This window comes from Pezoporus wallicus, unplaced genomic scaffold, assembly GCF_028554395.1.
Source record: "Pezoporus wallicus isolate ANWC-B61680 ecotype Strahan unplaced genomic scaffold, APGP_CSIRO_Pwel_v1 contig_227, whole genome shotgun sequence".
NCBI lineage: Eukaryota > Metazoa > Chordata > Aves > Psittaciformes > Psittacidae > Pezoporus > Pezoporus wallicus.
In genome coordinates this window covers 8,710,685-8,725,211 of record NW_026635704.1, presented here as the reverse complement: position 1 = coordinate 8,725,211, position 14,527 = coordinate 8,710,685, and the positions used below count along the sequence as shown (strand labels likewise).

The 14,527-nt window shown below is 37.2% G+C and overlaps 1 protein-coding gene across 3 annotated transcripts in view; it reads right to left on the bottom strand.

Moving 5' to 3' along the window:
* Nucleotides 1–1,414: 1,414 nt before the first annotated feature.
* The window catches only part of MIB1 (MIB E3 ubiquitin protein ligase 1), a 65,794-nt gene continuing 52,681 nt past the window's right edge, over nt 1,415–14,527 (bottom strand). The window contains exons 13-21 of one of the 3 annotated variants that reach the window (XM_057397604.1): nt 13,519–13,651; nt 13,061–13,147; nt 10,114–10,275; nt 6,511–6,692; nt 5,036–5,228; nt 4,588–4,666; nt 3,795–3,881; nt 2,585–2,685; nt 1,415–1,831 (exon numbers count right to left, since the gene is read on the bottom strand). In XM_057397604.1, coding sequence (XP_057253587.1) covers nt 1,691–1,831; nt 2,585–2,685; nt 3,795–3,881; nt 4,588–4,666; nt 5,036–5,228; nt 6,511–6,692; nt 10,114–10,275; nt 13,061–13,147; nt 13,519–13,651 — 1,165 coding nt within the window. In that variant the 3' untranslated portion in view covers nt 1,415–1,690. Of the gene's footprint in view, nt 1,832–2,584; nt 2,686–3,767; nt 3,882–4,587; nt 4,667–5,035; nt 5,229–6,510; nt 6,693–10,113; nt 10,276–13,060; nt 13,148–13,518; nt 13,652–14,527 lie in introns of all 3 variants that reach the window. The other 2 variants (XM_057397603.1, XM_057397605.1) reach the window with 2 other exon arrangements.

The following is a 14,527-nucleotide window of genomic DNA, read 5'->3' as shown; positions in this document are numbered from 1 at the left end:
AACCTTACTGGTTAGGAGTTCACCTGTCTCTACAGTTTACTAGCAGCATTCTTCTGAGACTTTTGCCAATGTTTGCACAATTCAGGCATATCAACATAAGCTTCAAAAGACTGAGGTTGATTTATCTGTAGAGATCACAGTTTTATGCCTTCATCCTTACTTGGACCTTTTCCCGAACTATTCCTTTTTCCACATTTTTGACATATACAATTAGAATTAAATAAGAAATTAATCTTAGTTGCAAGTAAGGCACCTAAGTGACTCCAGTATTGGATTTCCTTCTTGTTCTGCAAGAGCACATCTAAACGCACAATAGCAAAGGGCTACATAAACTATGTACTCAAAAATCTGCCAAATCACTTAGGAGTAAGAACACATTCCTTTTAGCTACACGATCATTAAATCAGCATACATTCTTCCATTCAAAAAAGACAGAAGGATGTACTTGTTATCAAATTGTTAACAGTATGCAGCTCCTGACAGTATCATTTTTGGGGTCAAGAACATCTGTTTCTCACATCAGTGACAGCTAACTCCTTAAGCCAACTTCAACTCACCTAAGCATGGCTCACAAAATCCACTGCTCTGTCAACATCTTCATTTGCAGTATGACCCAGTAATGTTCACAGGTACGTTCTGGTATTAACACCCTGCTCAGATGAATAAGCAAAGTTAAATCTTCTCTTTTGCTGTTGACACTGTCTGCCTGGAGATAATAAAACTAATTTAAGCAAGGAAATCTTGCAAAAATCTCTAACTTTTCCTAATTCTTAAACCCACAATTTTTAAATGGCCCTGCATACGTACACGTGTTCCTTTACAACTGATCAAATTCACTCATCTGAAACAGATAACTAACCAGTTGCTCAAATATTTTCCTTTTCAGTTAAGTAAAAAGTAATTCCATACAAAATTATGTGGCTAGCAGAATTAAGAAGTTGACTATTTAAATTAGCTTGAACCTGACAGACTAAAGTGCACTTTTGGGAACATAATGTTTCTAAACTAGTTTTTTTCTTTTTACTGTTTCCTTCCCAACACATCCTCAGCAATGAAGGGCAAGATAAAGTAAGAATTACCTTAGCATTGTATTTTGAGACCTGATCTTATGGGACTATTATATTTATTACTCTTGTGTATACACTTAGTATTGATTTTGCAATATTGTATATTTCAAGACAGAAATTATTGTGAATCATAAACGTCACAAAAAATGTCAAAGTTCTCCAGAAAAGCATTAAACAAAAAAACCCTAAATATTTATATTTGATATTAACTGACAATAAAAACAAACAAAAAAACAACAAAAAAAGCACCAACCCCAAAAACCTTTACATCACTTGCACCTGATGCATACATAAAAAAAAAACAAATCCTGAATGAAACCAAAATAAGATTGTTCCTTTAAGATTTAAGAAGGCGGCAACAGAAAGAAAGAAACAAAACAAAACCCCCAAAAGATTGCTGTAAATTAGTTTCAGGCTTAGATGGTTTTTAAGAGTAAAGTTCAAATACTGTTCTCTTGTTTGGTGTGTTCACAGTCTTTAAACAATTACCATGTAATGAATCTGTGCTACAGTATTAGAAATGTTTTCATTAGAACCCTTTACTACCTTTCAAACTTACAGATTTAAACCATCAAAATGTCCTTACAATTTCATAAGCCAATAAAATACACTGGTTCCGCAACTCAATACAAAAGGATTCTTCGTTCAATTGCCTTGCGGCATATGGGGCATTCACTCATTCGGTCTCCACAAAGCTGACATGTTCCATGGCCACAGAGAAAGATCATATTCTTCAGACGGTCCAGACAAACAGGACACATAGTCTGTGAAAGATTTTGACAGGTTACACAGTCAATGGCAGTAGCGATGCAATATGAAATATGCAACATATATATTAGGAAATTTAACAATAAATAAATCTTAAGCATAGCAGATCACTGCTATAGCATAACCCAGAGACTAACCTGAAAGCTTAATATTTTTTAAATAATATTTTTACTTCATATTGATTTAATGTGTGTAGACCTTCCTACCCCACCATGACACAAAAAACAAGTAGCTTTTTTTCAAAAAATGATCTAAGTAAGACAATCCAGTACTAAGCTGACATCACATTTTCAGTATCACTACCCAAGATTGCAACATTAAGATGTGCTTCAGAAACATTTCCCTTTATGTCACATAATCTTCCAGGGAACAAATAATACAAACAGCTTTATGTGTGCAATGTACTAGCACACAGAATAAAGTGGACTACTACACTGAATCCAGATAGAGACTGATACTGAAAAACTTCTGCTTTCATTACTGTTCATGTCACCTAAACAGGCAAGGCATCCTTCTTTAGTCACACCAACACAAATGCTCTAATAGAGGGATTATCAAACATGGCCTCTCGATTATTTTTTTTTAACCTGTATATAGCAGACATACAAGCCACATCACACACAAAAGTTATTGGTTATTTAGTTAAAACTGAAGCATTTCAACACGTTATTCTGGTTTAAATAACAGAAAATGCATTGGCCTTTTCAGTTATTTCAGGGGTCAATAAAATTTGTATCCAGGACCTTTACCTGTTCCTTGATGTCCTGTAACTGTTGTTGCAGCTTCTGTACATCTGCATTGACATTGGTGTTGTCTTTGTCTTTCTGCAAAACTGGAATGTTTCCACTTGCTGTAATTTAGACAAAATAAAGATACGTGATTATGCATCAATCCAGTGAAACAGGAATAACTATTTCCAGTGTACTGACTACAGTTTGTCCATTATCTGAAGTAATGTTACTCAAACATATCTGATAATCTAATTAAATTCCCTGTGACATCACTGCAGCTCAATTCATAGAGAACTTCTTTGCATTTAACAGCCACAATTTTTTGACAAGTATTGCCTCAATAATGATGCTTAACATGCCTGTAGCCCCTTAATATTCTCAGGGTTCTTATCTGCCAGGGAAGTTCTTGGAATAAATTTCTTTGCATGTCAAAAATAAAGCCAAACCTTTCACACTGAAAAGACTTCTTATCTACATAGCTAATTCTTTTTGGGGAATTGCACAAGTGTCTCAGAAGTAGTTTGTTCAAAATTCAAACAAGCTCAAGTCAATATCCCTATATTTGACTGATCTGGAAAGCAATGCTACTCTAAGACAAGAGAAATAAGTATTTCAAATGACAAATTTTAAATTTCTGTGTATTAAAAACCTGATTTAAAAGGTTATTCTTATCTTTATCTAGGAACAGTATGACAAGAATGATCTAATATTCCAATTCACATAAACTCAATTCAAACACTGCATACCACACATACAGAATAAATAGAAATTGAGAGATGTCACAGGAAATTTAAAAACCTAGTCAAAGCAGGAGATGTAAAACTGAACAATCTGTCAGGAAACTTGCTTGTACCTAGATGCAAAATATTTACTATTCCTTTATCGATTAAGAGAGTTCCAGAAGTAAAAAAGATACATTTATTTGCTCACTTGGAAAACTACTGACTATTTTCAGTTTTTCCTTCATTAATAAGCATCCAAGTGTCATACGTTTCAGCTGCAAGGAATCCTTTTAGTGTAGTGACTAGTGTTACCATTGCATCTGCTGCTACCAATGTAGAAAGCAGAACAAACAGCACACCGGCTTAATACTGTTTTTATTAAACTTTTCTTTAAAAAGGAGAGAAAAAATTTAGGTCATTTAAAAGAGTATGAAGCTGGTGGGGGAATGTGAAAGAGAATGGGTTTTGGAGTCACTCACAAATATCATCAGTGGTATCTTCTGTACCTTTCCCTCCGCAGCACATTATGAAAGGCACTCTTCGCTCAACCACTGCCCGACACTGTACGCATTTCTTCATCAAGCTTGCACAGTCTGAGAGGACAGAGAAATAAATCAACTCTGAATCCCACTATTTTATTTTTATCCCTTCCTATCATGAGCTTATTTATTCATAATAACTATACAGCAATGCCATAATAAATGCTTATAATACAAATAACTACTTCTGTTCATCTTCACATAATCTTATGTAAAAATCACACCTATAAACAATGTCTTGTTTGGGAATCAAAGTAAATCTATTCTGTTTATCTTATTCTATTTTAAGCAAGCAGGCTCCTGTTGCTCCAAATGGATATCTATTCCACAAGAATTACAGAAATTAAGTAAAATCACACACATTTGAAACCAGAATTTCCAAGCATGTCATCACTACCTGCTTCTTGCTTTAGAACAAAGGATCTCATTTACTGTCCTAATGCTCCAGGGGCAAAGAGGTATGGCTTCTTAAAGAGCAAACCTGTATCTTCTGATATAAACCTAGAAAGGAGGCTGTAATTCTTCTACAAATGGCAAATGATCATCTGATGATGACAATGATCAACATGATGACAGTTACTGTGAATCAGTAGAGTGGGTCCTATAAACTACACAAATTCAGAGACTCTCTCCCATCCTACTTGAAGATGTCCAGAAAATAATCTGACCTGAAATCAGATTACTAATGAACTTTTAGCAATGGAATTAAAAAAGTTGTTTCAAGATTACTTCAAAAAGAACTTCCATCAAGTTTACTTACTCTCACAGGCACACATATGACCACAAGGCTGGAAAAGCACCGCTGCCTTTTTGTCTGAACACACTACACATTCTTCAATCTGTAAAGAACAATGAACATACATATGAGAGAAGTTTACCTCCTGCTCCCTACAGTAATTTGCGTTTACATTCTTTTTGGCAAGGCATGTGGACTGTAAGAAGCTCCATCCAGTGTTATTTTAACTAATTCAGCACCTCAAAATGCAATTCTGAGTACCTGTGCAGGGAGGACATGAGTACAGGCAAACAGAAGAGAGTAACCTATAATGTTGGAACATGACAGGATTATAATGCAAAATTAACTCCAACCAGTGAGATACCTGTTAAGGTGAAATACCGTTTAAAACATACTAAACTTTTCCTTGACCTTTGTTTTACTTTTCCATTAAAAACAGGGAGAGAACCAATAGACTTTGGAATTTTTTTACCTTTGTCCTAGACTGAACTTGTTCTTTACAGATGAGGCATTTTTTCACCCGTGGTGAGCACAGAGAGCATGTGGCAATGTGTCCACATGGGCCAAACAGAGTATCTCTCTTCATGTCTGAACACACCATACATTCTTCTAAGGTTTCAGAATCATTGTTGATCATAGATGGACTTCGGGAACCAACCTGGCCACTACAAAGAAACCTGCAGTCAAACTCATTTTAAGAAATATCAATTGGCTGTATCTATATATTCCTATGCATTCAAGCATCACAGTATCACCATAAACCAACGTGAACTGCATTTTCCCAAATGTATAGTTGGCGCCAGAGTGCAAGGTCACACACTCAGATAAAGACATTGAACAGAAAACAGGCCACACAAGTTAAAATAACATCTCGTGAATGTAGAGAACCCTTCCCTCCCATCCTAAGGATTTACGCTATTGAGATACGTACCCTGTAGATTCAGAACTGCACGGTGTAAAACCTTAATCTTGAATACACGTCCAAAACTTAGCAAAGGACAGGCTTGTAGAACCTGCAAACTCACATGGTGTACTCACCTCGAATCTTTGTCCTATGCCACTGCTCATCCAGCAGAGGGAGCGCCTGTTGAACCTAACCAGCTCATTCCTACAGCCCTCATAAGCCCATAAAAGGTGGCAAGAAATAACAGCCACACAGGGACAAGGCAAAGACAGACAGACAGAAAGACCCTGAAGAAAATAAGCACCTTAAACACCAGGGCAGCATCAACAAAAATGGTATGCGTGTCAGTCTTTATTTCCACAGAGGAATTAAGGAGGAGAATCACATAAGCCACACAAGATTCACAACCAGGAACACAACTAGGACTATCAGCAAGCTGAAACTTCTCATGCTATATGCACTTGGTAACATAACATCTCTAGGAATTATGATTTCAATGAAAAGTGCTTCCGAGACATCAGACTTATCCCCCTCCTCTTTTTACAGAATTGCAGTTGTGCAGATTGACAGGTACTCAGGTCACCAGCTCAAAGCAGAGTCAACAGTTAATTCACACAAAGTTATACTGGGCTTTGCCTGTTTGAGTCTCCAAAACCTGCATGGACAGAGGTTTCACAACCTACCTCGGCAACCCTGTTGCAGTGCTTATTCTTTCAGTGATTTCCATCACCAACCCCACCCCCTGCCCTTTTCTGGGATAGCCTGAAGTTCTACCAGCCTCCACCTGCACATTGTCCCCATTTTCTTCCCTCCCATCTTAACATGTATGAAAGTCCTGAAAGACTTGTGTAAGTTTCTATTAATGTACTTGCAAACAGCATTCAACGTACCACAGAAAAGAAAGAATTCACTGAAAGGCAAGAGAAAGCTTGTATGTTTTAACACTATTGCTAAAAAGACACAACATTTTAAATACATCACGGTTAATCTGTGGAAAGCAGAGAATTGGAAACTGCATATTTTACATATACAAATATACAAACCTGACTTTTTCTTTGTGACATTTAGCCAATGCTTTGCAGAGACTAGGATCAGGGCAGAGATCAAGAGGAGACTGACCCTTCTTGTTACGAATGCTGAGGTCAGCTCCGTTGGCTGCCAGGAAGCAGGCAATAGATGCTGCACTCTTCTTCTCTGCTCCCTGAGTGCCAAGTCCCATTATTAACTGTAAGAAACCAAATATGCAAGCAATTTGAGAGACACTCTTAACAGTTAGGAATAGTCTGGCTAAACGAAAACTACTTAACATGCACATATACACATACATGCATAAATCTGTAAGCCCAAGGAGGAGTCTCTAGCACTAAAATCAAAGCAATCATGTGGTTGCTTAGTACTGAGTCCGCTATACTAAAGTTGCCTTTAAGGAACTAAAATTCAGCAAGGAATAGTTCAGCTACTGAAGCATTCAATCTCCTGCACACCTATACTCACTTGTGAAGTTGTTGTTCTTCTACATGAGCACTGTAAAGTCCCACTGGGTATATCAAGAATACGCTTTTAAGTACACTGAAACTGCCGAGTTCAGCTACAATCACCACACTTGGACTGAAAACATAGTTGGGCAGAGAAACAAATGTGCACTTAATTTTAATCTAGTGAGTAAAGCACCTGCCCAGAAAAGACTTGGTTTGAGTTGCATTCTCAGCCTGGAGGGGTTTAAATTCATGTACCTGTCCTCCCATCCTAATAATGTAATGCTCCTTTGCCCTTTTGTAAGTACTACTGCATTTCTTTATCAGTGTATCTATTACACACCATTCACAGGGACAGGCAGAAAAATGAAAAGGCTCACTAGCATAGCCAAGCAAGGCAAGGATTCACCTACTCTGGAGCATAACAGGCCTGCTCATAACGTCTTTTATGTTACAGCTTAAGCAGATAAAAAGCGTAAGTGTAATGGAGACTATACAGAATATGAAACTTTGGGCAACCACTACAAATCTCTCAGCAAACTACATGAAACTATATTCAAAGGAACAGCTTTGGCACAGCTGGGACAGCTCCAATTCAGAGGGTTTTAAGTGCTGAATTCCAGAATTGTAAAGGCTTCAACACTAGGACAGAGGCAGGATTTTGCATGCACCTCTTTCCCACTAATTGGCAACAGTGCTCAACTTGACTGATGTACATCTTTCTATGCCACTTTCAGGTTGTACAATTTATCTCTGCAGCTGGTCTTCTAAAAGCTGGCTATCAAATATTAATCCTAAAAATGCAGTAATACGGGCTTGATTAACAACCATTTAGTATTTAAATAACTACATACGTTAGGCAGAGCAACATAAAGGAATAAATTTAAATACCAGGTAGCACCTGTCACTGCAGCCTGAAAGGCTGCATATTTTGAAGTCTGAACTATGAAGAAAACAGTTTCCAAAACCTCTCTAGTTATTTCCCCCATCCCTCAGAGGTGACTTGTGAAGAAAAAGGCTTGGTTTGGGTCCATGTCTTGCAGCACTGAAGAATGTATTAAAAGTCTTTACCCTGCCTTGATAACTGCAAGATTATTCTTCTCAACATACGGCCACACAGTTTCCCAGTGAAACAACTTTTTTTTAAAACCTCAGTCTACATGCTTTTTTTCAGTTAAAAGTTCTTATAAGTATTATTACTGAGGTGCTCCGAGACTCTTGAAGATCACTTCATGAATTCATATACTCATAGTCCTTTTGATGTACTCTTATGATCAGGTAAGAACAGTAAAGCTTGTAAGACTTCATATGAGGAAAACCACTAAGTTATGGAGAGAAATTGTTGTTTTTTTTTTTTTTTGTCTGCAGATCACAGAACATTTTTGTTTATAAATTCAGACCATTTTTCTGCACCTCAATTTACAGCACTGGCTGAAATGAAGCAGAAATTTTATCCAGCTTCAGTTCAGGTACCTTGAACCATGTCAGTAATCCTGGTCAGAGCAAGGCTCGGCGAAAGCCTATTTGCCCTAAGGCTGGCAGAGTGGCCATTTTTTTTTTTAAGGCATGGGTATACCAAACAATTTGCTATAGTCCCTTCTCATTTGCTGGGACAAGAGTTCTCTTGCCCTCCATACTTGCACCTTATGGGCTCCAAGCTGTCCCTGAATGAAACCATTACTGTGTCTTCAAGAGGAAAATTGAACTCAAATCATTTCCTTCATTTGGAGTGGATATACATGATGCCAAGAATGGCTCCTCCACCTCTAACAGCCATCAACATTATTCAAGAAAATCTTGAGTCCTAAAATGCCTCTGAATGCTGAACGCTTTAAGAACACAAGGGCAACATTGCATCCCATGACATTTCCCTGGTAGTCTACAATATTTCAGGTGCACAGAATGAAAACACCCAACAAGCAATGCACAAAACAAACCATTATGTCTTAGTGCCTAGTATGGCTGCAACCCTCCCCCTGGAGGGTGCTAGCCTTCACAGGCACCAATGTAAGTCAGCAGGTTTTACTAATAAGATGGGCAACAGAAAAACCTATTTATGAAATGTAGAATCAGAAAAAAATAAATTCTCTGTTCACTCATTTCACAATTAAATACATGCACATAAAGTGTTTCGACCACCTCCCAGAGTCCATTTCAGATCATGAAAATAACTGAGTTGTAATCACTTTCCTCCTCTCACTTAAAAGGACACAAGTGTGTTCTTATGTATGCCAGCCATATTTTAAACCTCTTGTCAAAGCTTATTCCAGTGTATTTCAGTGAGATGAAGTAACCTGTCTGAAAACATTTACTGTACAGTGGAATTATTGTTTTGAACAAAGGCTTTTTAATAGGTGTTGGGTTTATTTTTTTTTAAATAAAATGCAAAAAATCACCCACAGTTAAAATTAGAAAAAATAATGATAATTATTTTTTATTAAAATTAATTTTTTATTAAAATACTGATAATTAATGATTCAGCAGATCTGATCCTATAATATTTAAAGAAAAAGAAACAAAAGACACGGATGTTGCTTGGTTTTCTCAATCCAAATCACTTCAGAATTTTATTTCTCCTTTGCCTTTCAGCAAAACTATAAATTTCATCTTTCCATATGGGGTTTACACATATGAACGTGAGCATTTCTTTCAAGAAAACATTTTGACCTTTATTACTTGGAGTTTCTTTGACTGTTTCCTTATTACGGCACAATTCCTGAAATGAACTCTGTCAGAAAGATACGTAACAATGAACATATAAAGATTAGAAGGTTACAGAAGTAGCTGAATAATTAAAGCTACAAAGACATCATGCAAGACATCAAATACCAGAAAATAATTTTAGTTTTATTCTGTACTGTAATACTGTTTATTTCTCTTTCCCAAAAAGCTGCTTTTAATTTTTTGGCAGGCTGTTCACTATGGAAGAGAGATTTGTAGATACATTTTGAATTAAATAACCTTATTTTTCTTTAACAAAGATAATGACTACATGTGAAAAGCCACGTATAACAATATGATTTCTGCCTACAATGCAGTTTAATTCAGAATGTCAACGTAAACTTATGCTGGCAAAAAACAGTTCAACAGTACAGAACTAGACTAACTAGACAAACAAAAGAGACAAATTTACAGAAAAAAAGAAGGAATAAATAAATGCATTTTATTTACTGTGTTCTTTGATGGCTCCCAAGCAGTATCTACCTTGCCCACATCTTGCATGTCTTGGAGCTGGCGGAGCTGTGACAGGGTGTGGTGTCTCAGGGCTTCATGCAGGGGAGTATCCCCATCTTTATCCTGAATATCCAGCTTAGCACCTGCACGGACTAAGAGCTGAAAAGAGAGAGAAAACAGTTTAAAATTCAAAAAAAGGCTATTTATTCCTTTTAAAACTGTTTTCAGGAAACTAGGGTTTAGGATGCTCCAGGAGGTCCTAAAGGGTTATTCTTTCATCTTGCTACAATTCACAGTTGAGTTTTTTTAAATTCATTTTCCATACTTTGAACTTAGCCTCAAATGATGCATTCATCTCTTTCAAATATCAAGCTTATTTCAGCAGAAAATGCTTGCCTATGCTCTGAATGCTACAAGAGTTGCTATTTTAGAGGAGTCTTCCTAGAGTCCAAAACCTCCAATTCTGACAAGATAGCCTACAAACAATGTAATATATTACAGCAATATATCAGAAACGGAACAGCAATATATCAGAAACAGAACAAGAGGACAACACTTTAGGTATGTTTATACCACGCTAAACATAATTTACAGTATCCTCCCATTAGCAAAGCAGTTAAGCATGTACTTAGGTTTACCCTTATTCAGCACAAGACATAAAACCTAACATCATTATTAAATACTATCTCAGAACACTTTGGAAGGTAATGAACTGCAAGACTCATATTTAAGTCTAATTTTAGACACGTGTTCCAGGTCACACGACATGAAAGCAAGTGTAAGGCTGCACGGGCCTCATATTCTCTCTGCATCCAGCCCTCCCATTAATTCAATGCGCCAGAACTTTCTTAAACACACTGTTAAACACAACAAATCACACATGCTGACAAGTAACAATTGCCCCTAAAACTCTAACTCCCTCACTGTTGCTATTCAGAAACATGTAGATAGCAGCTGAGGTTTTAACTTTAGTTTTGAGCTTCTGCTACTATGCAAAATTCAGGTTAGCAGTAGAGACAAAAGGCATAGCCTAGAAACAGGAATACATGGAGGAGAATCTCCCTCTTCAGAACCCATGTGCTCGCAAGGATTTCAGCCCCTCCGAACCAAAGAATCTTGGACTTTACAAAAGGCTAAAAGGAAAAAAAGCTTAAAAGGAATTCAGAACTTATTTTTCAAGGAAATACTTGCCTGCAGCTGACTGCAGTTTACCATTTTTCCTAACCTTTTCTTCTACAAGTGAAACCAAGGAAGCCAGCTAATAGTTGCAACAGTCTTCCCCCAACTTCTTACACTTTCTAGATGGACTTACTCTGGTTCAAATTTTCTTCCCTATATTCCTATTTTGTGTCTGCAACCAGCTATTTACTGCTTAAAAGTTTCTCCTGGAAGAAAATCTGTGACAGAACTCCTTTCAGAGGAACCTGGAAATCCTTGGCTACTTGGAAATTCAATGCCTCTGTAGACATTAAAAAAAGTAAAATAAAATAAACTAAAAAATAAATGAAAAAAAAGCCAACCACCAGCCCTTGTCATGGCAGCAGGGCTTTTAAAAGAACCCTGCTACCTTTGACCACTATTCCACAGATGCCTGAGGGTACAACCCAGCCCTGGAAGGTATCCAATAGGAATTAATTTTGAAATACAGAGCCAACATGATCTTTGCATGGCTGCATGAGTTATTTTAGGACTTCTCAAAGTTAATCCAACACTGAAATATGGATACTCTACAGGGTCATTCACTTAAACATTCTCTGATATAGGCATGTTGGTCTAATACATATACTAGTCTTCCTACATGCCTACCTTCCTGTTCATTTGCTACCTTAGTACTATATTCCTAGGTACCATGTTGGTTTCAGAATGGCACAAGAGCTCACCAAATATAGCTGCCAAATAGCTTGCAGGATGCAAGCGACACTAACTCTAGGAAACCTTTCTTTTGGTAGCAAGCAGTTCCAGGTAGAGGGCCATATCACATATTTCACTGTAATGGAATCATACCCATCAGCTCTTAGAGATGGAGAAACCTTATGGCAAAATATCACTAAACAGAACTGCAGATATAGGTTTGCATAGGGAAGACAGTTCTCTGCAGGCCTGCGTAAGAGACAGCTTTTAATACGACTATCACTCCACAATGACAAATTCAAAACAATTATACAGAGGGCCAAGGCCAGATTGATGGATTCACTCAATAGGAAACATCATCTACAGCAGTGAGCACTCTCTCTGAGCCTTAACAGCCCACTGAGCTGTTAGCAACCCAAACACTGAGTCACATAGGTCCCTTATGGACAGAGCACACAAGCCAGAACAGGTAAGCTGTGCCAGACTCCAGCCTCCTGTGCCAGTAACACAGTTTTGCTGAGCTGGGAGTATTAACTTTTGCAACTGCGCAAGCGAAAAAATAAATAGCATTACTTTCACTTGTAAGGTACTTCTGTTACTGCTTATTGCTCTACCAAGCTAAGAACAGGGAGTTACACTCTCAGAAGACTGAAAAGTAGTTAAACTTGTGAAAAGATGTTTCACTTACCTGCAATTTGAAAAAGCTGTAAGTAAGAATAATTACTCAGACAGCAAGAGGCATCAAAAATGCTATCTGAAGGTCTCATTACAGGACCACAAGACTCAGATAAGTAACAGAGGATTCTCCCTTACTCAACAAAGGGGGATGCTGGAATTGGCAACCGTGTAAAGGAAACCATAATGAACACGTACAAAAATTCAGAATTCCTGAAACGTCCTTCACATTGCTGGCTGACCTTCTGTGCAAGCTGGCAGGTTTCTGAACTGATGAAAATTAATCATACAAGCATTCAATGGCTACATGTTGTTAAATCATTTTTTAAATGTTCATGAGCTACCCATGTCTTAACAGCTACTATGAGTTCAAGTCAAGTACCATTAACATATGGCTTATTGCAAGTAAGATACTTACCCTAACAATTTGCGTATGCTGTCGTTCAACAGCAAGGTGCAGAGCAGTTTGCTGGTTAACATTCTGGATATCCAGGTTAGCATTGCCCTGAAAGATATTCAAAGCATTAGAGCATTATCATCCCAGCAATTCATCTACAGGCAAGGCAGTCCATTAGAGCACTGAATACAACCCTGAATATGATTCCTAATCTGGAGATTTTGAGAGCAGAAGTGATTAAATGCTTTTAATTATGCAATGTACAGATGTTGATCTGTTGAATCAAACTATTGATCTGGTATCAAATTGTTCAGGTCCTCTGCACCATTAGGCCACTGTAATGGTCTCAAAGGCAAGCTTGACCTTTAGAGCTGACCATGTGTCCTTCCCTGCCCCATTGCTTCTGCACTGCGACTGCAGCAAACTATTTTCACATCAGATAGTTAACTGAAGTGTGATCCTGAGAAAAAGAGTCCTACCTGATGCACCAAAAGTTCAGCCACTTCTACATGATTATTGAGAGCTGCCAGATGCAATGCAGTGTAACCATCATCTTTTTTCTCATCAACAATCCATGGTCGTGGTAACTTGGACAACAATACACGCATTGCACTGAAATAAAACATGCAGAGATGGACTAACGCATCCATAATTTATTTGCTGAATGAGAACAAGACAACAATAAATCCATATTAATTCTCAGAACTACAAAGTAGTAGTAGCTAAAACGTTAGTATTTTTTCAAAAAGGGAACATGGGTGAAAAGCTATACTGACAGTTCCAAAGCATAGTAATTTCATGTTCAGTTCCTTCTACTTACAGCATACAAACAAACCATACAACACACAGAGTGTATGAATCAGATTTTTTTTCCCCCAGAAGAATGCTGTCTAACAGTAAAGATTACCTTAAAAAAAAATTCACAAAAATTCTGCAACATAGATGATAGAATTGCTCTCCCTCAAAATCCTCATAGCATCCTCTATTTAATGGACAAGTTCCACTACATTAGATTTCTTTAAAATCATCACTTTATAAACTGCTGCCATAGGCTTTAACAGTTAAGATTTTCAATTTCTGAGATAAAAGTGAACTAAGACCTCTTAGACACAAACAAAATAAATGCTGAATCTGTAAAGCAAGTATTAGTGGAATATTTTCATAACAGATAGTGGCTAACTGTAATATACCATGGCAGTGTTTAGTGCTTCAACACACTTCTGTACATACTTACCAAGATGAATACCAAAGGAAGGGGATCTATTATCTTAAACCTCAAATTCAAGGTTGGAAAAAGAAACTTATTTACTAGAGAATAAAAACATACTAAAATCCATGAAGTCGAAAGACTGCAGTGTTAAGGGTATTAACAACACAGTATGAGATAAACAAATGGCTCAATCTTGTGTTCTCTTAGAAACACACTTTTCTTAAGTACATATGTATTTTGGAATAGGTAAGTAACCAAACTTAATTCCCTTATTGTCT